General features: G+C 39.1%; 1 protein-coding gene across 4 annotated transcripts in view; it reads left to right on the forward strand.

Annotated features, from left to right (window-relative positions):
• The window catches only part of DACH2 (dachshund family transcription factor 2), a 249,054-nt gene that overhangs the window by 115,845 nt on the left and 110,041 nt on the right, over positions 1 to 23,168 (forward strand). For all 4 annotated transcript variants that reach the window (XM_032702180.1, XM_032702181.1, XM_032702182.1 and 1 more), the window contains exon 2: positions 7,200 to 7,315. In XM_032702180.1, the coding sequence (XP_032558071.1) occupies positions 7,200 to 7,315 (116 nt within the window). The remainder of the gene's footprint in view (positions 1 to 7,199; positions 7,316 to 23,168) is intronic.

Genomic DNA, 23,168 nt, shown 5'->3' on the forward strand with positions numbered 1-23,168 from the left:
GCAGTACTTGTGATGTTCACCCACCTCAGTGAAAGTGAGTTTCTTCGTGCTCTTTCTCATTCCATTTCCAGTCAGTATGTATTCTTTTGTGTTTGGAGAAAATACAGATTTTTATGCAGATTTTGTCATTCAAGGATTTTCAGCACAGGTGAGATTGAGGCTACTCATTGTCACTGTGAGGTCCTCACTTGATCCTTTTCCCAAGAGACAGTCCAGGGTTCAGTCCCAGCTTTGACAGAATCCAAGTAGAACTACCCGAGTAGCTGAGCCAAGGTTTGCAAGGCTCGTTATACACTTGGCAATGTCTCTGCACTTTCACATTTGGTTTAGCTGGACATTGTGGATGAGCATTGTTTGGATAACAAATCTGTAATTTGAATTTGTGGTCTGGGTGTGTAGTTAGTGGCATCATTCCAGCAAGGACAGGCCCCCTCCTGCTGGGTTTGATCGAGATACAGTGGGGAACAATAGTAGTAAAGACACAGCAACAGGAACTTTGTCCCACTGGGTGTGATCTCAGGTTGCTAAATGAACTATATTTTATCTGTACCACTGTACCTTTGCTGCTAGAGTTACTAATTTAATACAGTTATATTAAATTACTGTGTGTATATGGACATGTGCTGTAGTCACACTTCCAATTTCATTACTGACATATCCCCAAATGGAGCTGGTGCAGAGTGTTAACGTGGCTCACCTTCCATCTTGGCTGCAGCCATGAATCACCACAATGCTGAAATTTGGTGATTTATTCCCCTTTTTCCTGTGGCAAGTGTTATTTGACAGTAAAAAAGTAAAAACAGGAGTGTTGAGGTACTTTTTTCTCTGCAGGCACAACGATAAGTAATTCAGAAAGAGTTATTTAAAGTTTTAAATCTTAATGAACCAAGAATCCTTTTTGGCTTTTAACTTGTTTTGAAATGCCTGATTTCAGAAGTAGGCAGTTAGTAAGAACCAGTCACTTGTTCTCTATTGCAACTAGACTACAGTGACAATTGAATAATAGGAATTCGGGTAATTTTTCTGACTGTAGCCCCCAACTCAAGTTTTAAATAAGTAACTAAATCAGTAAATAACCAAAAGGTCCTGTGGGCTATCATTTATCTGTAAGATAAATCTGTAAGACATCTGGTAAATTTACAGAGATGTAATAGTCCACTTTAGTCCTGCTCTGAATGGTTCAGTGCTATTACAAATTCTTCTCTTTGTCATTATTGAACTGATGTTGAAAAAGTTCAGATTTGCGATGCTTTAGGAACAGACCTCCACTGATGCTTTCACTGAGGCTGGTGTTGAGGACCTTCCTCACTGAAATCCCGGGAGAATGGAGTGGGAGGGTTTCGTGTTGGAGTGTCAGAGCTTTTCCCCACGATCTCCTCCTGCCATGAGCCCGTGGAAGGTGAGCCCTGGAAGGTGAGCCCTGCCTGCGGCCCTGCGGTGTGGGCACTGCTTGGAGAGTTGCCACAGGGGCCAGGTTCTAGCTGTGGGCTCCAAGAACTTCATGTATGATTAATGTTAATTGCCCATTTTGCATGGATGGCTTTTTTCCTGCTGCTGAATTGGCTCCTGTTGCCTTTGATGTGGCCGGTGATCCGATGTCCTGCCATGGTTAGACAAGTGATCAGTTTGCCAGCACGGAGAGGAGACAGAATCAGGTTGCTGCGAGGTCAGGGTTTGCTTCTCTTCTTAAACACTGAGAGGTCAAGTAGAGTTTAACTACCATTGGCATCTTTGAAATGTTGTAATAAATGCCAAAGCAAGGAGATTATTTTAAGTCCGCGCTACAACTAAAAAATCTGAAGATAATGGGAAGGAATTTTAACTCATCAAGATGTTATATTTTACTGGTAAAAGCTTCAAAAAGTTCCTTTCACAATCACTAGGGGGTATTTAATGATCGTTGGAGAGTGGAAAAATTTGAATTTGTGGTTCCTGTTGCAGTTTCAGGAAAGTAACTAAGATTGGGGGGGTGTGGTTGAAGTTTTTAAGTGTTGTTTTTGTTGTGTTTTCTTTTTTCTGAGCGCTTGCACCAGTTACTGCCACTATTATCAGGGTAATTTACACAGCAGGTCATATACAACTTGTGTATTTCTCCTTTAAGCCTAATAAAACATGTTGCTGCTGAAGAAATCTGTGATACATATGAGAGCTTCCTAAATCACTAGCCTAGCATATTTTTATACCAAATAGCTCAAGCCTCATGAAATCAATAATTAATTTATTAACTGGGGGTATCTTTTGAAAAAAAACCCCTAAAATCAGCAGTCTTGGCCAGGCTGCTCCTGCCAATACATAAATAGTTGATGACAAAAATGAAAAGTGTAGAAGTAAAATTCAGATCTTAACGATCAAAGTATCGGGTACCTCATCTATCACAACTTGGAATAAACATATCACAGAAAGTGTCATATCTCATTGACACTGCAAAACAGAAAGCTTTCCCTTGTTATCTCCCGAGCTGCCAAGGCTGCAGAGTTTATAGGCTGCTAAGATAATGTGCTGGTGGGATCCACTTCACTTGCAGGAATATGAAGTACTGTTGAAACATATTTCTACTTGGTTTATTCTTTGCTCTCAAGAGGGTAGGGTACTATTTCAGTTCCTCTAAAGAAGCTCAGAGAATGAAAAGCGAAACATCAGGATAAATTATGCTAAATGGTGGACTAGACCCCAGAGGAAATCAGGCTTCTGTGGTACAGTATTCCTCCATTTATCTCACAAATGTTACATCTAATGTTAATTTTGTAAAGGGGAAGCATTCAAAGGTTCATCTGATCCTTTTAATTATAGTTTTAGTCCTATAGTGTTATTTGTCAAGCTCATACCATCATAACTTACTTTTCTAGTTTTGGCAGACCATTCAGACAGATAATATTTTGGCCGACTAATACATAACATTTTATTTCACAAAACACAAATAACCTAGTAATTACACTCCAAAACTTAACAAATAATTGCCAGCAAGCAATTACCATTCAATTAAAGAGTAATTACATGGTTATTTGTGCCCTGTAAAATAAAGCATTACTGAAATCAGCAGTGCAATCAATATTTTAGCAGAAACAGGATGCTGCAGTGATGGACCTTTCAACCTGTGCTGATTAAATTGTCATCCAAATAACAGTTTCCTAGTTAAATCACCACATGTTTATTTGTGTTGATTAATATGCAAATTCACTTCTGATTCTAGTAAATCTCCTATATTTAAGAGCACAAAAGTAGAGCACTATCATACATCAACAGTGATGTGCTCTGTGTTTCCACTGATTAATTACATTTCACAAAGCATTGATGAATTCGTGGATTTTATGAAATATAGTTGTCTATAATGAGCATAAAATAGAGTTACGAAAGATGGAGCTGATCGGTAATTTTAAGAAAATCACAAAAATAACCTAATTTCGTGTTTTGATTCAAATTAAAAATCCTTGGGATATCTAGGGAATATATAAAACTTTGAGAGGAAAAATAATAAAATTAGATCTCAACAGGAGAGGAAAATAAAGAAGAAAACAGACATTAATGAACAATTTCACAACATTTTACTGTATAAATTTTAACTGTCAGACATACTGCTTATGATATAATTTATTTTCTGGCAAATTTAATTTCAAACAAAATTAAAAAAATGAACAACATTCAAATTAGTTCCTATTTCTCTTTCAAGAGTTAGTGATTTTTCAGGGGTGGGGTGGAGAGGATGGGAAGAATGACAACAGATATAGTATAAATGCAGGTAGAAACCCCAAACCTTCCAGTCATCTTCACTTCCGTGTAGTTGATGACTTAAGGAGTTTTTGGGGGGTTTTTTTGAGAGATACTAATAGAATTTTAATGAGTAGAGACTTTGAGCTGACCTTATTTAGTAAAAAGAATAAGATTCCTGAAGTTATAAATGAGAAACAGTGTTTTGCTTCTGTTTTAGTTTGCATGGTCTTCACTTGGGACCATAACTTTTGTATTTTAAAATGTTTTTAAGAGATATCTAGAAACCAGCAGTTTCTAACTGCGTTAACATCAGTTTAGATTTGAGTAATTTTCCATTCACATCGTTCCTATTGATGGCAAATATAAAATTTGTGCAGAGATTTTAGACCCTCAAAGAAACACAGTTAAAATTGTTTGAAGCTGATTGTTCCTGTTTATGCTTCCTTTGTTACCAGTGAGGAAAAGATTTTTCTACACTTCTCGAATGTGTAACTTTCTTGAAGGAGATAAAGGAAAAGGTGAAAAAGAAAACACAATAAAGGAGCAGGATGACAAAAGATGATGAGAAATGATATTAAATAAAGTTAATATTTATATGCTAATGCTATTAGCATTTATATGCTAATACTTACATAATCACAAATTATGTCTTACTCTCCCAAAATGATAACTCTTCTTGCCTTGGCGTTGCTGCTCACTGCTTGTATTAGCAATTGTCTCTCAATTGTGGAGGTTAGATGTGTTTTAAACAGTGAATGTGAAATCTATTGGAATCCTAGACCTCATAAGACGACAAGAGGGGATATTTGGGAGTGTTGAGACAGACCAGTGAAATTCCATTGCTTGGTGGTGCCAGCCCTGGCCCTCACATCAGTGCACCCACAACACAAAGTAAATCCCACAGAAACCTGGAATCTGCTAATGCTTTCTTTCCTCTGTGCATCTCCTATTAAAAAATAAGATTTCGTGCAGACCTTTGTATCCTGTTTCTCTGAAATTTCTGGTTTCACATTTGAACAGAAATGCCAGAAAATTTATTTCTGGCCAGAACTGGAATTGTTTGGGTTCAGATGTGGAACCGAGGTGCTTTCTGTGAGTTCTGGTGTCCTCCCAGGCTAAAGGTCTTGCTTTATGATGGGTGACATGTCTCTGATGATCTCCAGGGAATCCATCTGGAAGTGCAGGGTATCTGGGCAGTGCTGGGAGCTCTTGGCTTTGTTTCCTTGGGTCAGAACCAGACACGGGGCAGTGAAGGTGTTCTCATGTGAACTGCAGAACACAGAGCTAAAGACCCAAAGGGTCCTCTGCAGGTGTGTGAAAGTCATCTGTAAGCAGCAGCCAGCCTGGAGTTTTTCATTTAAAAGCTAAGATTAAATTAGAGACAAAGGACTTTAGATTTTATTTGAACAGATTCAGCTGGGAACAATTCCATTCAAATTATTACGGCTGCAGCTGTAGAAGTAAGCCCGGAATCCAGCCTCCTGGAGTTGCTGCTTTATAGTAATAGTCACTAAAAGGGTTTGAGTAGGTTAGAAGTACACTTTTCTTCATGTCTGCTCATGGTATAATGCTGAGGAGCACTTTAAGATCTGCTCTGGTGAACCTGTGGGCTCGGAGTCAGCAGAGCCATCCACACCAACTGTTGTCAGGGCAAAAACTGCATAACCAGGGGTGTGAAACTCCACTGTCCCCCCTGCCCGTCCTCTGAAAACACAAATCATAAATAAAAAGCCTCTTCATAAAATCCCTTAAAGCTGTTTGTTGAATTTTGAAATGTTTTTCTGAGATTAATATCAACATATGGAGTTTTCTGCAAAAGATTTGTTAGTGTTTGAGCTTGAGCAGAGACTGTTTTGTTTTTTTGTTTTTTTTTTTTTCTTCTGTTGGAGAAAGCTGCTAATTTTAGCTGGTTTGTAGTTGTTTGGGGTTTTTTTTTCCAGAGACAATAAGTGCCAACTAAGCACTTAAACATGCCTGTCGATAAGCACAGGCTTCTGTAATTCAAAAGAACAACGACTCTTGTTTGTTTAAAACCCCCACGTACCAGCCTAATACTGTCTGTTAGACAATATTGTTGAGCAGGGGATGATTTCAGCAGGTGATTTTAATAGAAAATGCACATGTGCATCAGACTTCCCGTGGAAATCAACTGCTCTTATTTTAGATTTACTTTATTATAACCCAGCGAGTCGAGGCTCTTGTAACCAGCTTTACTGCATAGCCATCATGGGATGATAAACAACTGAAAGCATCAAAAAGAAAAAATGGAAAAAGTACTGAATAAAATGAAATACAGAATGGACAAACCTGAAACTAAAAGAGGGGGGAATGGTTTTATAGAGATAAAATAATAAACCAAAAAAAAAAAAAAAAAAGATTTTGTGCTACTTCGCTGTACAGTAAAACAAAATAACAGTAGCACGGTGTGAAAAATGAACAGGTTAATGGTACCTCTGTGTGGTGCTGCTGGAAGTTGTCTTCATTGAAATGCAGAGTTTGTTGTACGTTGATGGAGGGCTTTGCCACTGTAAGTTGATCGAGCGAAGTTTAACTTAAATTTCTTTGTGAGCCAGAAGTCATTTTGGAAATGTTTTCTATTCAAACCTCATTCATTGTTGCAGCTTAGTTATTTTATACAGTGTTTCACTCCATGTTGTCAGAAGCTCCATTATTCAACAGAGTAAAATCTGTTTTGACCAAAGAGAAGCAGCAATGCTTTTCCAAACATGAGGAGGTTGCATTTTTATTAGCTGGCTTGGAGAAGAGTCGATTCAAATGGGTTTTTGGCCTGTAAATCTGTATTATGATGGCAGCTGTGCAGGATTTACATGTACACACCGATGTAAGGGATAAATGTGGTAGTAGAAAACAAGAGTTCAATGGAACCAGTCTGTAAATGGACCTTTAACATTTTGGATTAAATTCTGTAGCCATTATTCATAAACTGGTCAAGGGGTGGTGAGTTTTTTGCTAGGTTGGGTTGACATTCTTCATTTAATCTGTAGTAATGAAAACCACCAGTCATAATCTGTGAAAATAAGTGGTCAACCCTGGCACAGCTCAGTGCTAAATTATCTCTGCCCCTTCAGAAGTGGGCAGTTACCTGCCATCATTCCCAAGGCAAGGTTCGAGATGATGTTGCTTTCAGGGTTCCAATTTCTCATCTTTCAGCATCACAGATTTTAGTTTTCTGTGGTGCAGGTGCGTGGCCCAGACCTTGGAGCAGTTACTGCTGTGACCCCTCTCCACCAGCCACCTGTAAGGTCATGGAAGCCCTGGATGATGGAAAAGCTTACTGTTAGCTCCTTTGAAATCTGTACAATTCTGTGTTTAATCAAATTATCTTTCTTTTTTCTTAGGCGAGAATTTCTATTTTTTTTTTTTTTTTTATCACTGATGGTTCATATATTTTATACAAATCGATGCCGTTGTGTCATCAGCAAATATTTCTGAAAGAAAACGAGTTTTCATTTATGCTCTTATTTCATCAGCTCACGCCCTGGCAGACCCCCCAAGCGTTCCCTAGGAGTTGCCATACAAGAAAATGCACGTCTCCTGCCCCACGGAGTTCCAGGCCTCTTATCACCAGGACTTATCTCTCCGACAGGTAATAAAATCCATCAGATGATCAGCCTCATCTCTTCATACTGCACAGCAGTTAAAATAAACTAATATTGATCTAACTGCCTTGTCCTTCAGGGCTTTTTCAGGCTTTACCAGAGGTTACGTTATTGGATTTTTTGAGTGTTCATGAAAACTCTGTTTTGTTGCTGCAGTGACTGAAATCTAATGGATTTGTAATTTAGTTCTTTATTAATTGTAATTTCCTTACAGGAAATTCCATTAAATGTGTTATTTTAGTAAAAGAAAAAAAAAACCTGAGAAAATGAACTATTGTCTCAGAGCCCTGTAGCAGCATTTCTTCCTTTGAAATGTGTGTGTTTTAGTTCTCGTGGGATATGAGCAGCGTGGCTAATGTGTGTTGTATTGTAACACCATTAATGTATGCTGGGAGATAGAGAAATGCTTGTACGAATTAGAGAAGAAACACTCTTGAAAAACAGATAAGTCCACGTTGCCACAGTGGATTGTACTTTAATAATCTGCTTTCAGTAACATAATACGAAAAAAGTAGCATGAAAATATGTGAAATTATAAACAAGCCCTAAACATAGTCTAATGCGTAGTATTTAATTTCACTTCATTAATTTATTAATAGAGTTTAAATTAAATCTTGTGCTGTCCTGATGAGTGTTTTAATTTTTTATTAATTGCTGTATGCTAAAGGTAAGTTGATTTTCATAATAAAGCTATATTCACAGACTGTATTCATAAAAGTAATTGCTTAAACATTCAACAGGCTTAGGAGTTTTACGATTACTGTCAAAGTCCAGTCCAAGTATATTGTAACTCCGTAATAACCAAACCTGGTGAAGTGTTTAGGAGAATATAAAGTTGTAGAATATGTTACAGGAGATGCAGAATTAAAAAAGATTATTTCTAGGAGTGTAGTGATGTCTGTCCTGGTCTGACACTGCAGAACCTGTGCACTGCAGTCGAGGGCCTCGGTGGTCTTGGTGTTCACAGGGGTAACACAGGGAAGAGCTTTAATTTTTTGTATCTCTGTAATGTTCTCAACTTAGGGACTTCATGGATTTGGTGTTGATGTCAGTACTGATAGGAAAGCACAAGAGCCACCTTGCATTGATAATTCCTTCTCTGAAATCCAGAATATTTCATATTACTTTCCCACTCTGTGTGAGTTTGCAAATAGGACATCAGATTACGCAGACTGCCTTGCTGCTTTAAGCTGGGTAATATTTTAGGATGTGCAGGGTGTGCACATTAAGCTCATATCATAGACGCATTCTGTGTCTCACAGATATTTTGAGTAAAAGATCTTTAAGTTGAATTTCTAGGCTGTTGGAGGTTGGTTGGAGTCTGAAGTGATGAGGAGGATGCGTTCTGCTGTGTTTAACACACGGGTTACAGGAGAGGATTGACTTGGGGGGGTGTCTTTCAGCCGAGACCTCTCTGACCTTGGGAGCCGCCTGAGAAAACCTGTGTGTGACCCAGCGCCAAAAGCCCCAGACAGTGTGCCTGGAGCAGCTGAAAGGGAGTTGTGGGAGCAGCTGAAAGGGAGTTGTGGGAGCAGCTGAAAGGGAGTTGTGGGAGCAGCTTGGAGGCGGGGGAAAATGCCCATCTCCAGAGCATCCCGGTGTCACCGAGGGCCCGGACGAGACGGGTCCCTGCGGCCGGGGCGGCCCTGACGCCAGCCCACGGCAGGACAGCTCCACTGGTGCCCCATGGCCTTGTCACTCAGGACTCAGAGCTCCTGGCGGGGGTTTGTGTTGGTGTATTTTATGAAGAAAGAATAGTGTAAAATTTGAGGGAGTTTCCGAGTCAGGAAAGATGCTGAAAGGGCCGCTTGTGAACACAGTGGGGATTTGAACTGTTGTAAACTTGATGGAGCACCTGGGATAAGAAGCCCCCATTAGCTTTATTTATACCTATTTACACTTAATTACTGGGTACCTTCAACACTGCATTTGATTCTTTCCTTTTGGCTGAACTAAGAACAAAATGGGTTTTAACACTTCTTACAGAACAGAGATTTTTTCTTCCAGACTTCCGAGTGGTGGATAATAGACTGGAATAAAAGTTGCAAGGTTATTAACCTCTTGCCTGCTGGCTGAGTGAGACCATAAACATCAATTCATGTTTATGATCTCACTTGCATAGAATTTGCTGTGTTTCTGACAGTTCTGGCCCACAGAGTCTGTGTATAAAGCTGAATCTGTTCCTGCCCCTGGCTGTCCCTGCTCAGTGACCACCAGCTCGGTGCAGGTTTTTGCACAGAGCAGGACCAGGGCCAGGACAGAGACTGAGGAGAGTTTGCAGCATGGCAGGGCTGGATCCACCCCTTCCAGTAGAGAGGACGCTGATAGTGAGGCAAGAAGGACTTTTTACATCTTGGTGATTTCTTTACTTCCTTCCTTCCTCTGTCTGTAGTGTAACTACCAAAAGCATTTCTTCTGAATGTCTTCTTGTCCAGTCCTTGATACTCCCTTGTCCTACAGCACAGATGCAGATGCTTATGTTAATCTGCCTACATTGTTATAATTAAAAAACCCTCACTCACTGTTCTTATGTTGCTCCCTCATTTTCTAATGTGTCAAACTGAGTTGTTTTCTTCAGATAAACTCATTTTAGTAGCAGGCTCCACATCAACCAATGCAGCATGATTCAGCCATCCATTGCATTTTTTCATTTTTACCTCCTCTTTAGTCCTCTGTCAGGTTGAAGTGAAGGAGTTGTCGTTGGTGAGATGGATGGGTCTCAAGAAGTCGCAGTTCTGGCTGCAGAGCTCCCAGCTCTGTCTGGAGGGGGTATTACAGAGTGATGATTAGTAACTTCCTGCAGACTTGACCGAGCCATCTGTGTTTCCACTCCTTGAAATGTGCTGTTATTTTCATCACCCATTTGGTTTGTGTCAGCTCAGTTTACATGGTCATTTTCACATAATAAACAGGTAGTTAAATTAGGCACACTGCATTTCCCAGTGTGGAGTGTATTTTTTTGACCTCTTGGCAAAGCCAGCTACAACTACTCTTATGCATAAGTAACTTGTGAAGGAGCTGTAAGTGAAGCCTCGACCTTTTTAAGTGTTTGTAGGTACTTTCCACCTTTGGGGAATGGGAATATTTGGGTTATGTTTGGGTTACTGCTGTGCCTGAGAAAGATGAGGTGGTGTGTCTGGGATGCACGGAAGGGCTGGTGGAAACTGTGCCCTAAGTGCATCCTTCAAGAGCTGATATTTAATTACTGTCCATTTTATGTTAACTTAGGAGAAAGTGTTTTTCTTCTTGTATTGGAGTAGGAAATGTGGAAATCAGCGTGGTGCCCCTGCCTGCTGTGAGGGCAAAGGAAAAAACCTGCATGTCACAGAGGGATGGGCATCAAAGGCTCGGTCCTTCAAACAATGCCGTGGGATGAAGTGACATTAACAAAAAAGAGCTTTATCTCCTATTAATGTACAAGTCTTTATCTTCAGTGTATCCTAAGAAGACAGTTGGGATTTATTTATGGAGCAGATGCTCAAGGAAGTTTTGAGAAGTTTTAAGGAAGGAAGTTTTGAGGTCTGAACCAGTAGTTTGCTGTGTGGAGAGAAGCTGAAATCTGTTACTTGATTTAAAGCAGTAGTTCAGCAAACTGTTGATATGGAATGAAGCTGAAAGAGTAGTTGAATCTTTTGGTAGTTTTCTGTGCGACTTCATTCCTCCCACCCTTCATTTAGGTTGTCCTCAAAAAATGTTAGAAAACCACTCTATGAAGTCTTCATTGCAATTTTTCTCTATTTAGTTTGTAGAATGGCTGCTGTTATTTCAGTAAAACCATTTTGGGGACTGCTTCATTATGGTTTCAAGGTATTGGAGAGAGTGGCTCGTGAAGAAAATCATCCTGTCACTAGAACTCTGTTAGATTGTGGTCCAGGGCACAAACCTGCTGTCTGGGTCAGTTTTTTTCATGTGGTAGGACAAACATCACTCTGACTGCACTTGAGCTGGGAATCCTGCAGCTGGAGCTGGAAACTCTACATGAGTTTCCTTGAAGTGATCCTTTTTTTTTTTTTCATAAGCAGTTAAAATAGACACTGTCTCATTAGCTGTTTTCTAGAGTTTTTAAGAATGTAATAATTAAAATATTGACCTGTTTGTACAGGTACAAGTACTTTTTTTCAGTGCAGTTTTGTCTTATTAATAGTTAAAAGAAGCTGTTGTGAACTTAATAGTTTCAGGTAATGAATATTTTAGTGAAGTTAATATTTTAATAGCTGTACCAAGTCACATCATTGTGGGATCCAAATGAATAAATAGCTCACAAGATTATGATAACTTCATGTGTTACTTCAGTTTATCAGTGGTATCAGCAGCCACTTAGTCTTTTTATAGGAAAGGCAGGATAAAACTGTATTTGCTGCAATCTTAAGGCACTTGCATGTGGTATATACACGTTAGAGGAATGAGTGAGACTGATCCCACCTCTTGTGGTGTTTAATGTGGGGTCACTGGGGCTGGCAGGAGTCTGGAGCCTCTGGGAGCGGTGGATTTTGGCATTAAGGGAACCTTTTTCTTTCTCAGAGTACATTTTTGTGTGTTTACATCCTATTTCTGTGGCTCATTTCGCTGCTTACAATTACCTTTTTTTTTTTTTCAGTTGTCATAGATGTCATTTCAAAGTTCCATTTATAATGAGAAACATATGCAGGACTTTGTCATTGTTGGCATTACCTGGCTTGGTAGAAATTATTATTTTTAATCAAAGGCAAACTTACTGATTAAGGATGCCACAACACTCTCCTGCCTATGGGAAACGTTAACAGTTTATAAATTGTTCTTGGTGACAATTCAGTAGTGAATTACTTTGATATATATGGCTAATAAATTAATATGATTAAGTTAATGAGTAGTACAAGTGTTGCCAAACTCCACTCGTCGGGCTTTTAATGCTGCTCCACATTTGCAGCTCAAGCTTCCCCCTGTGGTGAGAGGATCAGTGCTACCTACGCACTGTCATTGTGATAAATGGCATATCCCACAGTGCCCTGCACTCCATCTGCTCTGTCCCCAAAATGAGAAATATTTTATACAAATCACACACTCAGAAGCTCAAAGGACTGTGGAAAGATCTATTTTTTCAAACAATAATAAAAATGCATACATCTCTTTAGCAACTCTTCATTTTTACTGTCATAATGAATGCAGATGGATTTGGGAAATGAAAGCTCATGTGAGTAACAGAGGAAAGTTATCCACTACACAGTAAAGCTGACAAATAAGTTACATGCGGGCTCTTTTATTTTATCATGAAATGTTCTTAGATAAAAAATGATGTTAGAACATCTATTTAACTGGATTTTAAAATTAAAGACCATGTGTGCTGCATGATTGAGTACCACCCATCTCATGCCAGCGAATTTCTGTGCTGAAAGGAGCATGAATTGGAGTGAATGAGGAATGCAGGATCATATCATTACTCTTTAAAATAGAGCCATTCAGTAGAGTTCAGATCATCTAAGAACTATACTTGGTGGCTGTGAGTCACTCCTTTTCTCTTTTAATATTATCTTTCTTTAGGGATCCATTTTTAGTGTCTGCTTTATCTGGGTGGGACATTAGATTTTTGACAAATGAATAGCTAAAGCTGTTGAGATTTTGCTGAATGGTTAACCTTGTTGTAAATTTAATTTACACATAGCCTCAGCTACTAATTACTGTCCGAGAAGTGTGAAACTCAGCAATATACTTTCATTTTTATGCATTTGTACAGATTTTTTTTTTTTTTTTAAATTTGATCCTACCGGGTTCATACATCTTTTGTGACGACGAAGTTCAGCCAAAGTGGTCACGCCGAGAGAATTAAGACTGTATCGTCTTGACACTCAGGGTAGGTCTGTTCTGAGTTTATCTTGATTTTTCAGAAGGAAAGGAACCATTTGAAAAAGTTGGCTGAAGTGTCACAGAGTTGGTGAAACCAGTGAGTTTTCATCTATCTGTTTTTATAATCTGTGACATTCTTTACTATCAGCTTTTCTGTTCGTCTCCTGTCAGATGGCACTGAGGTCTGCAGTGATCATAATACCTGTCTGCTTCTCAATCACATCTTTGACTGACTTTGAAACTGTTATAGCTCTTTTAAGTAACATTAAGAAATGCCCTGCAGTCAAAAATAGCATCAGGAGATATGAAAGATTTGTCTTTAGCACTCCCTGTTTTCTGGAGGACTGTTTTGGCAGCAATACTATTGTTATTGAATAGGTTTGGTTAGGTTTTATTTTTCTTTACAAAAACTTTGATGAAGTTGAACAGATAGTTACTGTTTTCAGTACCTTTAACCAGTATCCCAGGCAAGTGTATTTAAATGTCTCAAGAGCATAAGGATCCCAGACTGCACATTGTACAGTCCTGCATTTCAGCATAAGAACTGAAGTTTTATTGTCATTCCAGAATTTTTACGTTCCTACTGCTGAAGAATGGCTTATTGATTTAGCTGGTTACAAGGCTCATCAGGGGCATTGTAGGGTGATAATTCTCCTGCAGGCAAATGGAGCCTCTTCAGATTCTGGACTGTCACCTTCAGGGCCATAAGGGCTGTTCATGATCCTTCATTTTAAAAGAAGCATGTTTTATGCTAACACTAGAAATTGGAACCTTGTAGCAAACATCATCAAAGACAACCCACATCAGTCCTTGCTGATTCCCCTACTCAGTTTTAGATGTATCCAGCAGGTTTTCAAAAGACCTGTTAAGCTCAAGTTATCTTCACACACATAAATTTTTATTTCTGTGATCTGTCTTTGGCTAAATAGGTGCAGTTGTTAACTGGTGGGGTAAAAGGTCTCTGGTTGCAGAAGAATGTTGACCCATCGTGTCTTTGCAGTGCTAAAAGCTACTACATTTACATAAGTAATATTCTCCTCAAATGCAGCATTCAGATCTAGATTTAGATTTGAGTGGTGTGGTTTCCTAAAGGAAATCTTTATAAAACTGTGTTGCAGCAGAATTCTTGGTGTAACAACACTGGTGCAAACTGGGGAGAAAACAAGGGAATAAATCTGAAGAAGTATGTATGTTGTGTACTTAAATGTGAGTATCTCCATAGTTTCAATTCTAGTCAGGTATTAAGCACTTTAAATGTGATTTAGCAGCTGTTGTGCTCTGGTCCTTGTCCTACATCCTAAATGAGGGAAATGCTTCAGTATGCTTTTAAAATTAGGCAAACAAATAATCCCATTGATTTGGATTGGATTACTTGATTGCTTAAACATAAGTGTTCTGCTCCTTATTGTGGTGTTTTGGAGAATATGTTCTGTGAGGATTCTTTTGCAAAATTGTGAATTCAGTAAGTGCTTGGTCGATATTCCCTTGTGGTTGTCCTGGTGATCTCATCCTTCTGCTGTCTGTGTGGAGTGGGATTTGCTTTGAAAAAAATATGGAAAAAAATTTAACAAAATGGCTGCTGATTGGGAATTCACCTGAAAGGTGATGGGTTTTTGTTCTGTTTTGGCCACATTGAGCAGCTCGGAGTGTAATCACGGGTGGCCAGTTTGGGTTGGTCTGTGTAAAGTAGTGAAAAACTGTCCTGCTAATCCAGGAGAGAAGAATTTGGCATTTTTTTAATGCATTTTCAGCACTAGAGGCTGTGCCTCGCTGTTCTCTCTGGAGCAGCTGCTGATCTCCCAGGATCAAAACCTTCCCTTCAGAGAAGGTACGGCGGCTGCAGTTGGTGTTTCCTCCTGCACAAGAAGAATGTACTCTTCTTTCAGCCCTTCCCAGGCAATAAAACATGATGCCATGTGCTGGCAACAAATTAGGATTGGTGATGAACAGGAAACATCTCTTCCTGAGCAGTTTGAGGAGGCTCACATTTTTATTTGGAAGCAAGCGGAACTGGAATAGATTTCATTGTCTGATCGCTCTCATTAAGTGACTGGGACCCTATTAAGATTTCACTGGAAATGTGTTTGTATTGTCTAAACTATTTTATCACAGTCAGCATTAATTGGTGTAAAGAAAAACAAGCTGACTTGATGAGTGAAGTATCATACACTGTTCTTTGCTGAAGAGAGAGGCCTCTGGTTTGCAGAACTGTGCTGGCGGCAACTGGGTTGTACCTGTTTTGGAGATAAATGTAGGACTGGAGTTCTGGAGGATTCAGTCTAGAAACCAAATCCATCCTGAAAATCCCTTGCCAAGAAAAATAATTCCTAGAGCTACCAACATCCTGTGACTTGAATATGAAAAGGTTTTCTTCAGAAAGGGAAGCATTTTATATAATACGTGCCTGAATATAAATGACAGACATTTTATTAGGAAAGGAAAGCCTTTATTAAAATATAATGATCTACATTGTTTTTATGTAATCTAATGAATTACAGTAAAAGTCTGAGAAATGAGCTGGAAAAGGTAGAGTACTCTCCCATGAAAGCGAGCTATGATAACCTTTTTGTAATTCTTTAACATGTTGAAAGAGTATTTCTACACAGACTTATTAAATTAAGCAAGGTCACCTTTTCATTTTATTAACAGAATTAGTTTGCCAGATCATGGACTTTGATTCTGAAAAATGTGGATGAATCATGCACTAACATATGTCAAGTAGAAAATTGGTTGTAAAATGTTAAATCATTTTGATGCACTTTACATCTACATCTTTGTTTTTACCGTCGAACAGTTGTAGAAAAGAAAATGTTTAATTACTGTTTTTCACATTTCCATATTGATTTCCATGTGCTTTAATAATAATGATATTTCTAAATTGATTATTTCTCCTGACTGGGTCAGTCTCAGTCTAATATTTGCATAAAGGGAAGAAAATATTCTCTTTCATAGCAATATAAAATCCTGGTTTTTGACATGCAGTCTATAATCATTACCCTGAAAGGTTAACTGTAAATAATAACCAGTGAAACTGGGCATATGCTTAAAAATGAGCACATAGATTACATTTACCAGTGTGACCCCAGTTCAGCAAAGCAGGAATAAAACTGACATCATGTCATACAGGTTGTTCAAAGGCACCCCCAGATCTCTGCATGTGTATTATAGTCTTTTTATATAGTATATATGAGGAGAAAAATTATATTTATCAGGTGTTACATATATCTAACACAAAACCTTGCTGTAGTTGTTTATAAAGAGTTTCATAATCATTTCTAATCAAGACAGAAAATGTCATACATCTTTCTAGATTCTTGGAATTAATTTTTTTTTGTGTCTTGGCCTCTGTCACCACCTTTGTTAAAGTAAAAGTAAACCCTGGGATATGTAACAGAACTGAGAGGACGTGCCAGCAGTAACCCCAAGTTTTCTGTAAATGAGGGAGTTAACAGAGTAGGTTATCTTCATGTTGCATATTTGGTTTCAAATGAAAGTACACTGACATACAGCTGGATCTAAATGTCCCTGTTGTTCTCACATGTGCAGAAGGCCCTTCCTGGTGCTGCAGGGTGCACTTGGCTTGGCCTGGCAGCCACAGAGCAGGTGACTTGATTACACTGAAATCAGGCAGAAAATGTCCTCTTCTGGCCACTCGAGTGAATCAGTCAAATTATCGAGTGGCAAAACTAATTCTTTGCCTTGGGCCATCAGAGCTGCCACTTCCTATAAGTCAAGCCTTCAGTTAGTGTGAAATTGGTTTTTATTTTATTCTCTTTCATTTATTATGCTCATTGCAGCTAATGCAGTGGATGTGAACTGCCCAGTCCACTAAAGCTGTTCCAGGTGTGCGACCTCCTCGTGCTTTGCTGGTGAAACAGGACCCTTCTCCTTTTAATGCACTCCTGACTCTGTTATGGTCTATGCATTTAAAGTAATATTTCACTTTTTCAGATGAGAACTTGAATGAGGGAGAAGAGTTTGAATACAGTTTAAAATGGACTGAAAGTGCATATGGCTGAGCTTTCTTTTAAAAGCACTCACAATTCAGATGGGTCACATTTTTAAGAACTAGAAATATTATCTGCGGTGAATTGTAGGCCATTATGTACTGGTTAATTTGAATGAGTTTGACAGAAAAAAAATACTCCTTTGGAAAGCACTGAATATTGTTTTCAACAGTAAAATATGGCCTTCAGTTTTGGCAGAAACAGAGCTGAGATCTGCTTAAAGCACTCATACAGGTGATATACCCTAGGCAGTAATTGGGTGTATAATTCTGTCCAAATGGCAATCCCTCATCTGACTGTGCCCTCTGGTACACAGCATTAACATCTTCCAATAAATGAAGAGCAAAACATATGGAGTCTTTTATTTCAAGCAAAGAAAAATCAAAAAGAATAATGAGGATAAAAAGTGAAATGCCTGTGGTGATGGGCAAGGGAAGTTACAGGGGAGTTGCTACAGCAGAGTGAATCAGAATAGCAAAGCAAAAATAGCCTGAAGGCACATCCCATAGGCATCCAAATATAGGCTTCCTAGATGTGTAGTACAAAAATGTATGTATCAGATACTAAAACAAAGGGGCTTGATACAGGAGATACCAGAAATATTGTTTTAACTCCCATTCACACTGTGCCTGGAGCTGGTGAGTGGAAGGAAGGGTGGAAAGAAGTTAAGCAGAGCCTCCAAAAGGAAAGTTGAAAGGCTCACACTGTGATTAAGATGGATGCATTGCTGACAGTGTCGGAGCAACAGCTGCTAAATCTGGGAGGCACTTGAAAGAGTCTCTCTATATTGTTAGATATGGAAGTCAATAGGTTATTTGGGCTAAGAACACCCTATTATTCAAATTCAGCTGACCCAGAAAGCTTTGCCGTCTTTCAATGGCAGTTCAGAGGGCTTTGCTGTTTAGATGGTGGGTTTAGTACTTCCCTTGTTCTCTGGAGTCCTGTGTAATATATGGATATGTTGATCTCAAATTCTTTTCCTGAAATACATCAGCTTAGTCTGTATAAAGCTTCAGAAGGCTGTTTTTTGTTTGTAGCTGGGGTAGATTGCTGAAAACTTGTCACCAGAATCTCTTTTTCAAACCTATTAAACATTAAGGAAATGTACCATGAATTGTTTTGGCCTTCCTGTTTTGGAACTGCTTCATTAAAATTTTTAATTACAGATAATATTTCTTCAGAGTGGCTTATCAGTCTGTATTAGCTAAACATGAGTCCTAATCCTGCTGAGAATTTGTGTTCACTGATCGAAAGTTTTCACTGTAGATTTTGCTCAGGAAAATATCCTGAGAAGAGTTTTTTTTGCCCACTGCTATGGGCACATCGTTCCCTTTCTGTTGTGTCTCTCCTGATCTCCACTTTTCTGTGGATCATAGTGCTCTGCCTTTCCTCTTTATTTTTCTGCCCTTGACTTTTATGTCTACACCACAATTTGTGTTGACCTTGAGGTTGCCCTCAATTAGCTGGGCCATTCCAGCATCGTGTCCCACACCAAAATCCTCCACACTGAGCTGCTGATTGGAAAAGCAGAGCCATCCTAGAAAATGCTCCGTGGCCATTTCTCTTTTCCTTTCAAGTTAGTGTTTATTTCCAGGCAGTAAAGAGAAGGAGTGATACAAAAGAGGTAGAAATAGGAAGCCATAAATCATGGGGTCACTTTGGGTTGGTTTCCTGTGCTCAAGCCTGCGGTGTCTGTGCCACCTGCACAAAAGAGGAGGATTAGGAAAGGTTAGGATGAGAGAGATAAATCTCATCCCTGAAAGTTCAGCAAACCTCTTGGGATCCAAAGGGTGGCTGCCAGGGATCAGAATTAGGAGTTTGATGAATAACAGTCAGACAGCAGGTTAGGTTTGGCTCACATTGGACCCTGAGGAAGAGGAGGGTGTTGGACAGTCTTCTTTGGCTGTCCCCATTCCATGTGGGAATTTGTTCTCTGGCCAAAGTTCTGTACTGACAACTACAAACCAACCTTACTGTCTCATGGCAAGTGGGAAGTGGTCTGGGTTTGTGGGTAGACAGAGATGAGGATAGTTTGTGGTGTTATCATAAAAGAATGGCCTTCGGCCTCCTTGGCTGCTTTCTGTTCTTTTTTTACCTCTTTCTGTTATAATTCCTTAGGTATTTCTCTGATTTTTGCAGTCTGATCTCTGGAGCAGCAATGATCCAACTCTGTATTTGTGTAACTCCAGAACTTCTGTGCTGATACAATGACAATTGCAATGAGATAGAAGTAATTTACTGTATAGTGAAATGTTGCTTATTTTTAGGATTTACCACCTGCATATTTTGAAAGGATAAGATGAATAGCCACTATGTTAATTGAGGAACTAGCTGGTCTTGGTAGTGAGCATTTTAGCTGTTTCCTGTTCTCCAGCTCAAGAAGATCACATTGGTCTTCAAAAGAATGTGTGAACTGTGACATGTGATATTATCACTCAGGTATTTTTGCTAAGTGACAGCCAGTAGTACAACTGCAATACTTGTATCTTCTGAATCATCAAATTCTACTTTTATACATCTGTGAAGTAACAAATGGAATTTTTGCAATGGATTTTGTGGGATGCCATTCGATAGCAATTGGAGAAATTGTTTTTGTGTGTCTAATATGAGTTATCAAGATCAGAGTCATTTCAACAAGAAGTTGAAATAAAAGATAAATATCTTCCTCTTAGTGTTTACTTTAAATCCCAGATTAAAAATGAAACTTTTTCTGAAGTGCAAGATGTTGGCTCATCTTGGTTTAGCTGTGACTCTGTGAAAATTTAATGAGTTAAATTGAGTAGATAGAGTAGGTTGATTTGGTATTGCCAGTCCAGACTTGTAACCATGTCAGTACTTACAGGGGAAGTGGGCTGTGTTTGCCTGTTTCTGCAGGTTTAGATGAAATGGCAAGAGCTGCTGCTCATTGTCTGAGGAGAGTTCTGCTGGTTGGGCCACTTGGAGATGTCTTCATGCCCAGGAAAATTAGAACCTTGTTTTCTCAATTTGAGACTTCCATTGTGATCTGTGATGAACAATATCTATAAGTAAAAGGGAATTGGAAGTATCTTCTCTAGGTTAGTTTTAATTTTGCTTAATGGGTGAATGAAAGGCAGCCTCTTCCCCAGGGTTATTTAACCTTAGAACTTGAACCTAATTAAGGGACTTGAGATTTTTTTTTTAAATAGTTTCAAAAACTGAGAATGTTTGAGTCATCTCCTAGTGAGAGGTACCTGGCTCCTGGCCCAAGGATGATCTGGGGACTCACTCAGGATCTTCTGGCCTCTAGTCCCTGTGGTACCATTTCTGTATGTCTGGGTTCTGGTTGTCACATGGCTGTTGTCCTGCTTCCACTCCTCCAAAACTGCCAAGAGTTGGATTATGCCATGTGGGGACTGAGGAGGTTGATAAGTCAATAGATATGAAATATTTAGAGGGTGGAAAATGTGTAGTACAGTGAGGCCATGATGATTAGTCATGTCTTTAAAAAATCTTCCACACAACTTCAGGGCATTCTGCCCACATAAGGAGGGTGAGAGCAGACTTTGCACTGAAACTGTAGGGAACTGTGGTAGATTACTTGAAGTTACAGTCCCTCAACATTTGTATTCTATTTGGGATATCATTTCCAGTAAGCTTTTTAGAAATGTGGTGGTGCAAATAAAAAAGTTTCAGCAAATATTAAATGTAGCCATGAAGACTTTTGTTCCTCATTAAACCATTTCTTGATGTTTCCTGATAGATTTTCATCTAAACACTTGCTAATCCCAGAACTCTGACAGGGAGGGCCTGCTGAATTAGGCCAACTCCTGCTACAAATAGCTGCTGCACATGAAACAGTAATCATTGCTTTCCAGTCTATTATTAGATTAACTTCATAGGGATTGCTTTTTTCTCCTGTGAGTTGATGCATAAATGACATGCTTTACCCTCCAATAAATCTAACAGCAGAGTGGCTCTGACATGATGTTCATACCCCTTAGTCCCATGACAGATTATTTTTGATGGCTGCAGAAGTTTACAGCAGCTTGAAACCATTAGAATTTAAAGGCATCATTGAAATTTTACAGCGTACCTGCCTCAGCCACAACAGGGCTCGCGCTGCGCCGAGCGCGCGGATCGTCGGCTCCGTGTTGTGATCCCCTGTCACGGGGACTCTGACGGGGATCTGCTGATCCCCAGCTCTCTGGAGAGCAGGGAAACAGCCCTCCAGCTCTGCACCTTCACACTGTCTCCTTGGAGAACCTGTGCTCGGTCCATCATACCTGAAACTCTCCTTGGGGACAGCCCTAACACGTGGGGACACCACGGTGCACACACAGGACGTCCTGAACATGGATGAACATACTGGAAACATTTGAACCTTTGTTTCTTGTTAACCTTTTTAAGGATTTTTTATGTTGTTAATGGTCCCTGTTTTCCCCACTTAGCAATAAATCAAAGTTTGCATTGTTAAATTCAGTTTTAGGAGCATATATGTGCTTTTAATAGTGTTCTTTTCTTCCAGATTTAAAAAGTTTGTTTTTTCCCTAATGAAACCCAGATAAAGTTAGCAAAGCTCGAGACTTCAAATCCAAGGTGTTTACTGCTATTTATATCTCCTGGGGTTGGTTTTGGCCCTGGTTCTAAACTGTATTTACCTTTTGTTTCCTACAGCTGCCTAAAATTTGCTGCTTTTAGATGTGAGAATCACAACTATAAAATTGCTGTCTGACTTAGTAGGAAGATACACACTGATTTCCATCGATTTAGGTGTGTGTGTGTACATACCTAAAAAGCATCATGTCAAACTGAGCTCTATAGATTTCCATAAATCTCTAAATAGATTTCTATTCTATGAGGTTTCTAAAAAAAAGAGATTAAGGCTTTTTCATCTAACAGCTCTGTTTTTGTGTTCTGGACAGTGTGATTGAACCTGTTTGTGTTCTTAACTCCAGTCCTGTAATAGGTATGTCAAGCAGGTTCAGGTCGATGAGTCTGGTGTGGAGTAGAGAACTAATCTTAACACAGATCTACTGCAGCCTGACAGGTTTATATTTGACAAATATCCTTTTTAAGGAATGCCTTCATAGAGAATAAGGTACAAAACCGGTATAAATGGTACATATTGTTGATAGATAAATATAAAGCTCTTCAAAGAAAGCTTTAAGGTCTTTGCTCTAATTAGGCTGCTCTTTTTTCTTAAAAACATAAATGAAACAGGTATTTAAGAGTTACATGGATTGAGTCCCTTAGTAAGTTATTTTTGGAAATGGGTTCCAGTTCTGCGTATGTTGTGGCACAGGCTCCCTTTCTCTCAGCACTCTTTATCATGACTGTCCTTTCCTATGTTTGAGAACACAGAACAGGACAAACATTTCTTTGTGGAAATCTTAAGCTCTGTAGTTTTATATATCAGTGTGTTTAGGTGGTAATCTTTCTGGAAATAGGACTGATTTTGTTAGGGTAAAATATTTATACCATAAGAGGAGAATAATTAAAAAAAGATATTGAGAAAGCATTTGGAGTTTCCAGAGGTGAACTTTTGTTACAGAACCTCGAGCATTAAAAGCTGTGCTCATTAAGTCAGGAAAGAGAATTAATACTTCATGAACTCAAGCACATATTAAATTTGGTCTTATTTGAACATCTTGAAATTTGATTTCAGGTGTTTACAGAATTCTTCTACAGAGTTTTGCCCCTGGGATGCTGTTTGAATACCTGAGCTGCCTGAGCTCAGTGTGGTTGCAGTTGGTCCATGCACTGTTGTTCCAGGGCTCTGCATAGGCAAGGCTGAGTGTTTTTTGTAGTACTGGGTTCACCTGTAATGTCTGCAGCAGTGACCTCTGGTCTTTCTCTCCGTATGGATACTTCTACCTATTTTGTGATCCGTAGTTTTATAAATGATGATGAAACGATGATCAGTTGGGATCTGTCTCACAGAACCTTCTGCAGATGAAATAAAGGATGTATTCACCACAGGGAACACAGAGTTTCAGAATTAGGCCATTTTTCTTCTGACCTGGGAGAGTCAAAACTGAAGGGACCTGAGGAT

Source organism: Chiroxiphia lanceolata, chromosome 14, assembly GCF_009829145.1.
Source record: "Chiroxiphia lanceolata isolate bChiLan1 chromosome 14, bChiLan1.pri, whole genome shotgun sequence".
Classification (NCBI taxonomy): Eukaryota; Metazoa; Chordata; class Aves; order Passeriformes; family Pipridae; genus Chiroxiphia; species Chiroxiphia lanceolata.